The sequence below is a fragment of the Oncorhynchus mykiss genome, chromosome 7 (assembly GCF_057628025.1).
Source record: "Oncorhynchus mykiss isolate SJ-2025 chromosome 7, ASM5762802v1, whole genome shotgun sequence".
NCBI lineage: Eukaryota > Metazoa > Chordata > Actinopteri > Salmoniformes > Salmonidae > Oncorhynchus > Oncorhynchus mykiss.
This window is the reverse complement of record NC_143028.1, coordinates 70063221-70077465: the sequence shown is the minus strand read 5'-3', so window position 1 is coordinate 70077465 and position 14245 is coordinate 70063221. Positions and strand designations below refer to the sequence as shown.

Here is a 14245-nt window from a genome sequence, read left to right as displayed (position 1 = left end):
AAATCTATTATTCTTTCTAACAAATATATCTACATATATTTCAGGATGTTAAGTAATGTAACTCTAGAAATAATCAGAATTCATGTAAACATTACAATTAAAAAAAACATAGCTTATCCAAAAGAAAGGGATCTCTTGGCACAACTTATCCCGGGTATGGGATAAATTGCCACCTGCAAATTTCTGTACTGAATGAAATATTACCACTACCTTTAAAAACCATGTCTATCTTTATTTCACAAACACAATTCATCACAATCGCTTCGTTGTCTTTGAATCATTTTAAGCATATTTTAACACGGGCTTAACAGAACACATATTTTAACACGGGCTTAACAGAACACACATGTGTACTTTTTTTAAACACTCATAACATAGGCCATTTTAACCTCATAACCCAGTGATAACGCCTTGCATTATGCCAGTGAAGAAAACGTTTCAATTGGCTCAACTTACCCCAAGGCAAACATTTTAACAATATAAGACCACACAGTTACAAGGATGCACTTTCATACTAGGTTTATGGCCTTATATTGAAGCTTATAGAGACCCCAACTTATGTATAGAACAATCTTAAAATGATCTACTTAGGTTTAGATACAAGCATCATAAAACCTTTAACGCAATAAATACATTTGAAAATCTGTTTTTTGGACATAACTTGCTTACCACTTTTCCCATGTGGTTTCTTCCTTCACAGACGCCGTGATTCATTTTGAGTATGGTTTCCTAGAAACAAGGGTGACTCAACTGTGTATGGCTCAACTTACCCCACTCTTCCTATGTGTATGAGTGTGTGTTTCACCCTTACCCTCAGTGCTATCCTGGTGGTGCAGATTGAAGTTCTCATAGGAGTCCCAGCGCATCACTGGGTCTGAGGTGTTGCAGTCCACTGTAACAGATGGGTCATTCTTACAGTACTCTCGCCCTGTGAAGAAAGAGATTGATACTAGATATCACACACACACCTGGAATTCAGACACACACACAATACACTAACAAGGATGTGCACACACAGCTTTGTACACACACGCTCTCTCTCTCTCAGTACCTTTCATTTTCTCTGGGCCGTAGGAGAAGATAAACTCCACCATAGCATCTGGAGGGAAGCGGTCATCTACGGAGAGACAAACAGCCCAGACTAAACAACCCAAACATATACAGTGGGGCAAAAAAGTATTTAGTCAGCCACCAAATTCTCCCTTTTGTAAGTAGGAAAACCTGCAAAATCCTCTCTCTCTCTCTCTCTCTCTCTCTCTCTCTCTCTCTCTCTCTCTCTCTCTCTCTCTCTCTCTCTCTCTCTCTCTCTCTCTCTCTCTCTCTCTCTCTCTCTCTCTCTCTCTCTCTCTCTCTCTCTCTCTCTCTCTCTCTCTCTCTCTCTCTCTCTCTCTCTCTCTCTCTCTCTCTCTCTCTCTCTCTCTCTCTCTCTCTCTCTCTCTCTCTCTCTCTCTCTCTCTCTCTCTCTCTCTCATATATATATATATAACATATGCTGTATAAGATACACACAGGACAAAACATTATGAACAGGTCTATCCATGATATGACTGACCAGGTGAAAGCTATGGTCCCTTATTGATGTCACTTGTTAAATCCACTTCAAATCAGTGTAAATGAAGGGGAGGAGACAGGTCAAAGAAGGATTTTTAATGGGCCTTGTAGAGACTTCACCAGCTCAATAAGTGACTTCACTACCCCAGCCTGAGACTTCACCAGCTCAGTAAGTGACTTCACTACCTCAGGCTGACTTCACCAGCTCAGTAAGTGACTTCACTACCTCAGCCTGAGACTTCACCAGCTCATTAAGTGACTTCACCAGCTCAGTAAGTGACTTCACCAGCTCAGCCTGAATTCACCAGCTCAGTAAATACCCCTCTATCTACTTCTCCCTTGCTCTATTCCGCTACATGTGCAGGAGGCCATCCCCAGTCTCCAAGTGTTGTACTGGCCCACCACAAGGAGTTGCTAGAGCGCAATGGGACAAGATAATCCCAGCCTACCAAACCCTCCCCTAACCCGGACGACGCTGGGCCAAACCCTCCCCTAACCCGGACGACGCTGGGCCAAACCCTCCCCTAACCCGGACGACGCTGGGCCAAACCCTCCCCTAACCCGGACGACGCTGGGCCAAATGTGCGCCTGGGATAGAACCCGGGTCTGTAGTCACGCCTCAAGCACTGTGATGCAGTGCCTTAGACCGCTGCGACACTTGGAAGGCCCAGTGGCTCTTTTCTGAAGAGGAGATGGAGAACCTGGAGACCATTCTGGGGATGTTGGAGTTGGCAGTGGAGATGTGCTTACTCTCTGCCTCTGAGCTATCAGTTAGGATATTGGTAGGTATAGGTTTGCTAATAAATTGTTTATTTCTATATCAATATTCTATTTAAAATAAAAAATAAAATGTTTTATCAAAAATTGTTGCTTCTTGTCAGATTGTGTTGCGTCTTGCCTACAAGTCAGATTTCTGTATGTGTGTGTGTGTTGGTGAGCAAGCAAGTGTGCGTGTGCAAAGGAGTTAGACTGCGTGCTTGCGTGTCTGACTGCCTCCAATAATAAGCAACTGCATATCATCCTGAAACACAACCATTCCCTGCTCCCCTCCCTCCCCCACCTTCCTGAACTCCCTGACATCCCCTCTATCCCACCCCTGATAAAGGTACCTGCACAGGCCAGGTCTAGCTCTCCCTTGCCGAACCACAGCTGAGCTCCGTGGACTGTACAGGTGTGGAACTGCAGCCTGAACACCACCTCCCTCTCTGAGCCACGCGGTCGCCGGTGGTAGCACTTCACCTGGATAGAGGGGGAGAGACCGAGAACGTTGGGATAGAGAGAGGGGGAGAGAGGAAGAGACCGAGAAGGTTGGGATAGAGAGAGGGGGAGAGACCGAGAAGGTTGGGATAGAGAGATAGGGAGAGACCGAGAAGGTTGGGATAGAGAGAGGGGGAGAGAGGAAGAGACCGAGAAGGTTGGGATAGAGAGAGGGGGAGAGAGGAAGAGACCGAGAAGGTTGGGATAGAGAGAGGGGGAGAGACCGAGAAGGTTGGGATAGAGAGAGGGGGAGAGACCGAGAAGGTTGGGATAGAGAGAGGGGGAGAGACCGAGAAGGTTGGGATAGAGAGAGGGGGAGAGACCGAGAAGGTTGGGATAGAGAGAGGGGGAGAGACCGAGAAGGTTGGGATAGAGAGAGGGGGAGAGACCGAGAAGGTTGGGATAGAGAGAGGGGGAGAGACCGAGAAGGTTGGGATAGAGAGAGGGGGAGAGACCGAGAAGGTTGGGATAGAGAGAGGGGGAGGCCGAGAAGGTTGGGATAGAGGGAGAGAATACAATTTGGAGTGTAAATGCTTATTTTTGCGCCACATTGGCAACGAAAGCTAATCAATTGCATTCTTATTCAAATGCAATATGGAGGATAGTTTGTTTACTTCTGTAGCTATAATCCAATAGGAGATAGTAGAGTATGATTGACAGGAGTGAAAGCTCGCAACTGGGCATCAATTTTGTGTCTAACAGTGCTCTCTCACCATGATGTCCCCCTTCAACAGTAGCGCTGGCTCGAGCGTCACACACAGCTTCCTCGCCCTGGAGCCCTGGGGGTCGCTATGCATACAGACAGACATAAACATAGTCAAAACACATGCTAACATAGTAAAACACACCTCAACATAGTAACACACAGGTAAACCATGTTCAGTTGGAGTAAACTCAAACCAGCACACATGTAAACACAGACAGTAGCACGTATAAACAAGTCCCAACAAAGGTACACAAGTACCAACTGTGTGTGACGGTGGAAAGGGAACACAGTGAAAAACACAGTAGAGATCATATGCTATTATTCACCACAATCACCGTTAACCACATGAATTAGCTCACTAGATGCCCGAGGTGTAGACCAGCTGTAGAGACTGGTAGATCTTCAGGAAAGGATAGTAACCTGCGCAGAGAGGAGGAGTGTGAGAAAGAAGGAGACAGCAGGGGGAGAAAGAGGGTGTTGATGTGATGTCATTAAAGGAGTTGAAATCTATCCCCCCAAAGTTTTGAAGTTAAATAAAAATACTAGTTCATTCTAAAAATACTAATGTTGATACTCCTAACAGTACTAGACTAATAAGTTCCAACTCATTTCCATCTCAACATTTTCTGTTGTTTCAACTTGAAAAGAAGAGTTCCTACACACATTTGACCTTTCATTTTCAACTAAACTTGATCTTCTGAGTTGACTGAAATTATAACCATTAGGCACCATGGTAATTCATATTTTCAAGTTGAAACAACACAGATTTGACATTGAAGTGTACTACATCACATTGTACAGTAGGACACTGACCTCCCCTTGCTGCCTGGAAGTTGGGCAGGCTGGGGATCAGAACATGGTGAAGGTACAGAGGACTGCTGTTCATCTTGATCGCCCCCGACAGCAGACCCCCAAAGTAGTACATATACCTGGGGAGGAGAGAGCGCAAGAGAGAGACGGGGGTATAAAATTAGGAGTAAAACACACAAGGAGGAGAAATGGGAGGAATATGCAGGAAAGTTGCATGGCATAAGAGAAAGAGGGAGAGGGGAGATGTTCTTACCTGTTCTGGGAGGGTTGTAGCGAGGAGGAGACTTTATCCTCACAGAACTTCCTCATGGCCAGAGTGGTTAGGGCCTGGTCCGCTCTACACACACACACAAACAGTCTATCAATAAACAGTCTATCAATAAACAGGCTACCCCCCCCCCTCCCGCCCCCACACTCATCACATACCCTGCAGAGATCTTGCTGTAGTGCATGTAGGCACCCACAATGACCCCCATCTTCCCTGTGTTTCCCTGAAAGAGAGAGAGAGAGAGAAAATAAATACAATAGAGATGTAAGATAACTGGACATGTTTGAACAGAAAACACAACACAATACATCACTAAACCCTCCCTGACCTTGCAGTGAAGGACGATCACGTTGCTGGGGTCAGAGGTCAGCCAGGTCTCCATGACCTTACACATGGCACAGATCTTGTCCAGCGGAGGGGCGTGCAGGTCGGGCCAGCCAAAGTCTTCAACCTGAAGATGAGAACATGTTAGGTTCTGAGGGCTATTTAGTTAGCCTGCTCCCAGACTTGTTTGTACTTTCTTGCCAGTATATTGTCATGTTTGGAATGACAATATGACCATAGTAGTTGGCAAGACAACACAAACAGATGTGGACCAGGCTATTATTTATCGACTTATTCACACATGAATACTGGACTAGTAGCACTCTGAAGTGTGTGTTTATTAGGTCTGTCCCCCTAAAAAAATCTTGGTCGACCTGGAGTGGTCTGTTCTTCCGACAAATTGATTGGTCTAAATGTTTAAATGTGTATTTTTCCCTATATATAGACACAACCCTATGTGTTTTAATAAAACCAACTATATCTAGGCTACTGAGCTTGTCTGATGCTTCAAGCTATTTTATGACAGAGCACAACATTTTTTTCCCCTTTTATTCAAGTGAAAGAGAGCTGGAAAGATTTCTCAAATAGGCTACATTGAGGAACTATTGTCATTCTCAATGGATGTAAAAACAGACTTTGTTTACTTGCATTTGAGGTGAAGAAAAACATATTTAAGATGCTCCACAGTGGTGGTGCGTTAATAAGACAATCAGAAATACTATCAGATCGGGGCGCTAGTGTGCATGCATATGGAGTACAAGCGTTCCTTCAGATCTCCTCTCTGCTTATTTTGAAATCTTTAATTGTTACCGTTTTAGTTCCAAAAATATCTACACATTTTTTAGTACATAACCCAGGCACCAACCAACAGAACAGCTGATGCAAAACCTACAAAGGCCCAACAAGCTGCAGCTAGCGCCATTGAGTACTGAAGATGACTCTTCAGACACCCAGCAACAAGATTATGCCACGGCAATGTGTCAACAAATGAAAGAGGCTGTAATAAAAACTAGCAACAATCGCTTTGACAGGTTCGAAACAAATTTTGAGTCTCTAAAGATAGCACAGGCCGAACTGAAGAGCTGCATGGACACAGCTGATGAGGCCCTGTCTGACCATGACAACCGGATCGGAGGCCTGGAAACGACCTGCGCGCAACTTTTTAAAAAGAACAAGGCGCTCCAAGCCAAGGTTCTTGACTTAGAAGGCCGAAGTCGCAGGCTGAACATCAAACTTGTGGGGATTTTGGAGGACGAAGAACATGGTAAACCCACATAGTTTGTGTCCAAGCTCATTAGCAAGCTGCTGGGCGATGACAACTTCCCAAAGCTCCTCATCATTGACCGTGCACACCACTCTCTACAGATAAAGCCCTCACCAGGTGAGACTGCACACCATAATTGCAAGGGTACATCACTTTAAGGAAAAGGAGCTCATTCTACAAAGATTTTAATCTTCCCCGACTACTACTGATGGAGCAACGGCGGACATTCCGAGATGTGTTGCATACCAATGGAGAGGTGGAGGTGATGGAGCAACGGCACACATTCCGAGATGTGTTGCAGACCAATGGAGAGGTGGAGGTGATGGCGCAAAGGCGCACATTCCGAGATGTGTTGCAGACCAATGGAGAGGTGGTGGTGATGGAGCAACGGCGCACATTCCGAGATGTGTTGCAGACCAATGGAGAGGCGGAGGTGATGGAGCAACAGCACACATTCCGAGATGTGTTGCAGACCAATGGAGAGGTGGAGGTGATGGAGCAACAGCACACATTCCGAGATGTGTTGCAGACCAATGTGAGAGGCGGAGGTGATGGAGCAACGGCACACATTCCGAGATGTGTTGCAGACCAATGGAGAGGTGGAGGTGATGGAGCAACGGCACACATTCCGAGATGTGTTGCAGACCAATGGAGAGGCGGAGGTGATGGAGAAACGGCACACATTCCGAGATGTGTTGCAGACCAATGGAGAGGTGGAGGTAATGGAGCAACGGCACACATTCCGAGATGTGTTGCAGACCAATGTGAGAGGTGGAGGTGATGGAGCAACGGCGCACATTCCGAGATGTGTTGCAGACCAATGGAGAGGTGGAGGTGATGGAGCAACAGCGCACATTCCGAGATGTGTTGCAGACCAATGGAGAGGCGGAGGTGATGGAGCAACGGCTCACATCCCGAGATGTGTTGCAGACCAATGGAGAGGTGGAGGTGATGGAGCAACAGCACACATTCCGAGATGTGTTGCAGACCAATGTGAGCGGTGGAGGTGATGGAGCAACGGCGCACATTCCGAGATGTGTTGCAGACCAATGGAGAGGTGGAGGTGATGGAGCAACAGCGCACATTCCGAGATGTGTTGCAGACCAATGGAGAGGCGGAGGTGATGGAGCAACGGCTCACATTCCGAGATGTGTTGCAGACCAATGGAGAGGTGGAGGTGATGGAGCAACGGCACACATTCCGAGATGTGTTGCAGACCAATGGAGAGGTGGAGGTAATGGAGCAACGGCACACATTCCGAGATGTGTTGCAGACCAATGGAGAGGTGGAGGTAATGGAGCAACGGCACACATTCCGAGATGTGTTGCAGACCAATGGAGAGGTGGAGGTAATGGAGCAACGGCTCACATTCCGAGATGTGTTGCAGACCAATGGAGAGGTGGAGGTGATGGAGCAACGGCACACATTCCGAGATGTGTTGCAGACCAATGGAGAGGTGGAGGTGAAATACAGCCTGCGGTTTCCAGCAAAGCTGCATGTTCATCACAACTGCATGACAAAAGTCTTCACTAGGCCGAAGAGGCTGCCACCCACTTAATTAACAAAACTGAAAGTGTGAAATCACAACCCACAAATTTCTGCGATAATGACTGCGGAAACAGTGGATTCTATGTTTATTCATAAGCAGTAACGTATTAATTTGATTTCCAACAACCGTGGAGATGGCCGTTAATTCTGACTGTTGTTAGCTTAGTAGCATAGTACTGGGTCTGTTCTAGCCATCATGCCCGGCGGTCCACATTTACGTGAGATGGGGAGAACAATGCCTCATTTGGGGAAGCAGTGGGGAGGGCGGGTTTCTCTGGGGAAGCAGTGGGGAGAGCGGGTTTCTCTGGAGAAGCAGTGGGGAGAGCGGGTTTCTCTGGGGAAGCTGTGGGGAGAGCGGGTTTCTCTGGGGAAGAAGTGGGGAGAGCGGGTTTCTCTGGGGAAGCTGTGGGGAGAGCGGGTTTCTCTGGGGAAGAAGTGGGGAGGGAGGGTTTCTCTGGGGAAGCAGTGGGGAGGGAGGGTTTCTCTGGGGAAGCAGTGGGGAGGGAGGGTTTCTCTGGGGAAGCAGTGGGGAGAGCGGGTTTCTCTGGGGAAGCAGTGGGGAGAGCGGGTTTCTCTGGGGAAGCAGTGGGGAGAGCGGGTTTCTCTGGGGAAGCAGTGGGGAGAGCGGGTTTCTCTGGGAAAGCAGTGGGGAGAGCGGGTTTCTCTGGGGAAGCAGTGGGGAGAGCGGGTTTCTCTGGGGGGGGGGGGCGTCTTGGGAATCAGTCAGATGTTAATACTGTCACATTAGTCTCGAGGAACGTGAATGGTCTCGGCTACACACGCAAAAGGGGCATGGTATTAAAGCACTTGAAATCACTTGGTGCTGACAATTTTCCTGCAAGAAACGCACTTTAGCCACGGTGCAGCGGCATCTGAGATCCAACTGAATTTCTCAATGTTATCAATTACCCTTCTCCTCCAAAGCTAGAAGTGTCGCTACTCTCTTTCATAAAAACATCCCTTTTCAACTCTCTTCCATGTCTACAGACCCACATGTATCAGGGAACATTCATTATTTTCCTGTCACCTTATTGAACGTCTATGGCCCTAACATTGACAACACACATTTCTTTCGTGATGTTTTTGATTTGCTCCCAGATCTTAGTACCACTAATCTAATAATTAGAGGTGATTTTATTTGTTACCTTGCTCCGTATCTTGACTGACTGTCTACATGTACTACTTCAAATATCACCTCTGACCAGGTTCTAAATAATCTAATCAAATCCAGGAATCTAGTGGACATCTGGAGACTGCAACATCACACAGACAAAGACTACTCATTCTACTGTCATGTTCACAAGTCTTATTCTAGAATCGACTACTTCCTAATAGATTCCAAACTGATGTGCTTAATTCTAAACACCATATCATATTAATAAGCGACCACAGTCCAATTATGTTGTCCCTCAATCTTTCTTTACCAAAACAGAATTACAGTTGGCGTTTTAACCCCTCCTTGCTCAGAGAGTTCCTCAAGACTAATAACACAGGAGTGGTGTCTGATTCTACACTATGGGACACATTTAAAGTGGTTATGAGAGGTCATATTATTTCAGTCTGCCATAAAAAAAAGAGAAACGCAGTCGGTTAGAGGAGACATACAGAACTTCAACAATATTTTGAAATTAAAGTATGAATACAATTCTATTCTTGGTTCACAGGTCAGTAACCTCCTACTGAGACAAAATAATTTGAACTAGGGGACAAACCGGAAAGGTTGCTGGACAGACAACTAAAGGGCGCCCAGGCAAATAGAGCAATCCATGAAATCTGGTCTAGGGCGGGTACTTTGCTGACAGACCCTAAAAAGATAAACAACTGCTTCAAAGAATTTTACTCAGAGTTCTATTCTTCCATATCCGATGCTTCTGGAACTGATGTATCAGCCTTCTTTGATTCGGTCAGCCTGCCAAAACTTGATGATAGCGGCAAAAAAATAATTGAACTCAAATTTCATAACAGAGGAAATAATGGAGGCAATAAAAGCTTTCCCACCTGGAAAGGCTGCAGGCCCGGATGGTTGTGAATTTTATAAAACCGTCAGTGAAGCTCTCGCTCCCCTCTTACTCAGGATGTTCACTGATTCAACAGAAATTAATATTTTGCCAAAATCATTGTATGAAGCCACTATTTGCGTTATGTTGAAAAGAGGCAGAGAGACAACAGATCCTGCAAATTATAGACCAATAGCATTGCTTAATTTTGATAAAAACATTATCACCAAAGTGCTTGCTGATAGGTTGAACAAACATGCAACAACCATTATTCATCCGGATCAGACAGGGTTTATCCCCGGCAGGTTCTCTTTTTCTAATGTGCGCAGGCTGCTGAGCATTCTTTATGCAAATCAGGGGAGGGGCTCCAGGGCAGCTGTTATATCGCTAGATGCTCAAAAAGCATTTTACCAAATAGAATGGTCATATATGTTTGAAGCACTCACTAGATTTGGATTTGGCGACTCATTTATCACCTGGGTCAAAATGCTCTACGCCTGCCCAACATCCTCTATTCTGACCAACAATGACACATCCAGTCTCTTTGAACTACAAAGATCTGTTCAAAAGGGTTGCCCACTCAGTCCTTTGCTCTTCGCTGTCACCCTTGAACCCCTGGTGACACAAATAAGAGCTCATCCTAATATCCAAGGTCTTAAAGTAGGAAACATAGAAATGTTCTCTCTCCCCAGGTACCTTTATTTTTGCCAGAATCTCCCAATTTGTATTACCTAATCATTTTTTACAATCTTGTCATTTGTCTGGGGTTACAAAAACCACCGTATTCGTAAAGCACACTTGCAAAAGCCCAAGGAAAGTGGCGGCTTAGGCCTGCGTACCCATCTTCAAGAATTATTACTAGGCTACAAATGCCAGGGCATTAACGTACTGGCAACTGGGCAGAGGCTAAATATGGAACACAAGTCTTTCAGGTTATGTCGATTTAGGACTTGTTTTACTGTGGATATAGATACTTTCGTACCGGTTTCTTCTAGCATCTTCACAAGGTCCTTTGCTGTTCTGGGATTGATTTGCACTTTTCGCACCAAAGTACGTTCATCTCTAGGAGACAGAACGTGTCTCTGCCGTGAGCGGTATGATGGCAGCATGGTCCCATGGTGTTTATACTTGCGTACTATTGTTTGAACCGATGAACGTGGTTCTTTCAGGCATTTGGAAATTGCTCCCAAGGATGAACCAGACTTGTGGAGGTCTACAATTTTTTTTCTGAGGTCTTGGCTGATTTCTTTTGATTTCCCATGATATCAAGCAAAGAGGCACTGAGTTTGAAGGTAGGCCTTGAAATACATCCACAGGTATACCTCCAATTGACTCAAATTATGTCAATTAACCTAACAGAAGATTCTAAAGCCATGACATAATTTTCTGGAATTTTTCAAGCTGTTTAAAGGCACAGTCAACTTAGTGTATGTAAACTTCTGACCCACTGGAATTGTGATACAGTGAATTATAAGTGAAATAATCTGTCTGTAAACAAGTGTTGGAAAAATTACTTGTGTCATACACAAAGTAGATGTCCTAACTGACGTGCCAAAACTATAGTTTGTTAACAAAAAAATTGTGGAGCGGTTGAAAAACAATTTTTAATGACTCCAACCTAATGTAAACTTTCGACTTCAACTGAGAGGGCCATTGACCCATAGGCAGATCTCGCTCTCTTTTCCTGCTCAAAGTCTGTTCTAAGATCGTCATATGAGGAACAACAGGCTCTGATGTTTGGAATGGTGGTTGCAAAGAAGAAACCCTCACAGAATGGAAGTCACCCACCCCCCTTGCTTCAGTAGATGGCTAGCAGAAATTATTAACGCCATTAACTTGGAAAATATTCGTTTTTTTTAGGACCAACTCCTCCAGCAGTTTTCTCAAGGTTTGGGGTCTGTTTCTGGACCGTCTGGACAGAGACTGACTGTGAACACTAACTAGGAACACTTACTGCTGATGTAACTGTCATTGTTTTTCTCTTGTTGTCCCATGTCTTGCCTAAGCAATACTTCATTTCATATGTCTGGCAGCTGTGTTTTTCTTGCCTTTTTTTTTTCTTGTGTGCTTTTGTTTGTACAAAATTGCAAAAGAAAATCCTTTCAAATAAAATATATATATTTAAAAAATGCTAACAGATCCCCAAATGGGCACATTTTATAGGCCTATATTTGCGCGCAGGCCATGTAGCCTAGGCCTACTTCTCTGCATAATCAGGTGCCCGTCCTTACTCAACACTGACAGGAGCACTACAAATGAAAGACAATTAATAAATTGACCTCCACAATGGATGGATTAGTCCACTCACACAGGCGTGAATCAGACATCGTGACACCTGTCTGATTTATATATTTGCGACTGTTTGACTAAAAACTTTAAAAAATGTTGGTCGACCAACAGCCTATGGACCAAACAAACGACCAGTTGACTACATGGGGTCAGCCCTAGTGTGTATGTAGTCAACCTACCTTGGGGCTGAGTCGTGTGATGTCATGACGCTTCTCAGACAGGTTTAAGAGCTGGGAGAGGTAGATGTTGAGACAAAAAGACGAGGAAATCAACAATGTCATACCCAGCAAGCACACAACCACAACACAACTTTGTCTCAACGTTGACTGCAAGTTGTGTGGCAAAAATGCACATCACGTATGTGATTACAGGAAACAAAACCATGAGCGTTTGTTTACAAAGAACAATATACTGTTTGCATTGCTTCTTCATAACACCACACAGTAACGTAGTTAATACCGAAACGGAATGTAAGCATGACTAATGGTCTCTTACTAGCTACATAAAAGACTAATGGAAGAAGATGGTATTAGCGCTCAATGGTTCGCAGGTTACGATACAAAACACTGTTGTTCACGGATCATTACATTTCTGCCAGAACAAGTAAACAAACAAACAAACACACCTTTGTTTTTGGTATTATAAAAGTGTAAGGGAGAAATTAACATTTGTTTCAAATGAAATGTGATCTCCTTTTCATTGCAATTTGTGAGTATAATGTTTGATAAAATGGATCTTACAATTCCATTTAAATGTCCATTTTATCTCCATATGGACAGAAGTGGGAAACCTTACCTTGTAAGGGCCGTTGTGGGTGCAAGTATTTGCTTCACCCGAGTATTATAACGCCCCATTCCAAAAATCAAAGCCTTAATTCAGGACAATGATTTGTTGATAAATTGAATTAGGAGTGTTACTGCTTGGCAGGAGCAAAAGCCTGCACCCATGCCAGTCCTCTCATGGCGGAGTGATAAGACAATAAATTAACTCTGTGGAGTGGCAATACGGTATGTGGGCTTCTTTTTATACATATGTATCGACTGATGTTCCCAGCACCAGGGTCATGTTCATTAGCGCACGCAAAAGTTTGAAAACTATTTGCAAGAACATTTAAACGAGCATAGTTCCTCCCTCCCTGTTTCAGTCTGCTTAGTTGCCAACCCAGTTCACATTTTGGATGTGTGAATTGCTTTTTTCCAAATACAGTAGTCCCCCCCAACTCACCAGGAACTTATCTTGATGTTTGGACTTGAGCATAGCAGCCACTTCCTGTAGGTTGCCACGGTAACATTGTTCTTCCAGGTGAGGCAGAAAGAAGACAGAAATGATCCGCTCAGTGATGTAGGTGAGGTCAAAGTCATAGTGCCTAGCCATCACTCTCTCCATCACATGATTCACACTCCTGGAGGAGAGGAGAGAGGGGAAGGAGGAAAAGGGAGAAAGAGGGTCAATTACTCCATCGATCTCTCCATCATCGCTGCATCTCTTCATTTCTCCTTCACCCACTCAAAGATTCACATTTCTTGCTGTGAAACCACAAAAACAATCACTTTGCGTTTTTCATCTGGCCAGGTCTTGATTACTTCATTGGCGAAGTGGGCAAAATTACGCAGGATATGCCAACAACTAAAAGTGAGCCATCATACTCATGCATAAAAAAAAACTAATATTTAAAGAAAAGTCATGTAAGTTAGAATTTTGTAAAGCTAGTGTTGGAGAAGTAGAACAATTATTATTAGTTTTGATCAATAACGACAAACCTCCTGGCATTGACAACTTAGATGAAAAGCTACTGAGGATGGTAACTGACTCTATAGCCACTCCTTTATTTAATCAGAGCCTAGAGGAAAGTCTTTGTCCTCAGGCCTGGTGGGAAGCCAAAGTCATTCTGCTACCCAAGAGAGGTAAAGCAACCTTTACTGGTTCTAAAAGCAGACCTATCAGTTTGCTGTCAGCTCTTAGCAAACATTGTAGAATAATAGTGAAGACATCAAAACTATTAAATAACACATATGGAATCATGTAGTAACCAAAAAAGTGTTAAACAAACCATAATATATTTTATATTTGAGATTCTTCAAAGTAGCCACCTTTTGTCTTGATGACAGCTTTGCACACTCTTGGCATTCTCTCAATCAGCTTCATGAATGCTTGTCCAACAGCTTGAAGGAGTTCCCACATATCCTGAGCACTTGTTGGCTGTTTTTCTTTCACTCTGCGGTCCAACATAA

General features: G+C 44.4%; 1 protein-coding gene across 6 annotated transcripts in view; it reads right to left on the bottom strand.

Annotated features, from left to right (window-relative positions):
- Nucleotides 1-14245, bottom strand: part of LOC110528494 (tensin-2) — a 60480-nt gene that overhangs the window by 17544 nt on the left and 28691 nt on the right. For all 6 annotated transcript variants that reach the window (XM_090241855.1, XM_090241856.1, XM_036984077.2 and 3 more), the window contains 11 exons: nt 13239-13416; nt 12194-12244; nt 4921-5043; nt 4751-4815; nt 4578-4661; nt 4328-4443; nt 3874-3934; nt 3522-3597; nt 2661-2790; nt 1052-1117; nt 812-928 (listed from right to left, as the gene is read on the bottom strand). In XM_090241855.1, the coding sequence (XP_090097981.1) occupies nt 812-928; nt 1052-1117; nt 2661-2790; nt 3522-3597; nt 3874-3934; nt 4328-4443; nt 4578-4661; nt 4751-4815; nt 4921-5043; nt 12194-12244; nt 13239-13416 (1067 nt within the window). The remainder of the gene's footprint in view (nt 1-811; nt 929-1051; nt 1118-2660; nt 2791-3521; nt 3598-3873; nt 3935-4327; nt 4444-4577; nt 4662-4750; nt 4816-4920; nt 5044-12193; nt 12245-13238; nt 13417-14245) is intronic.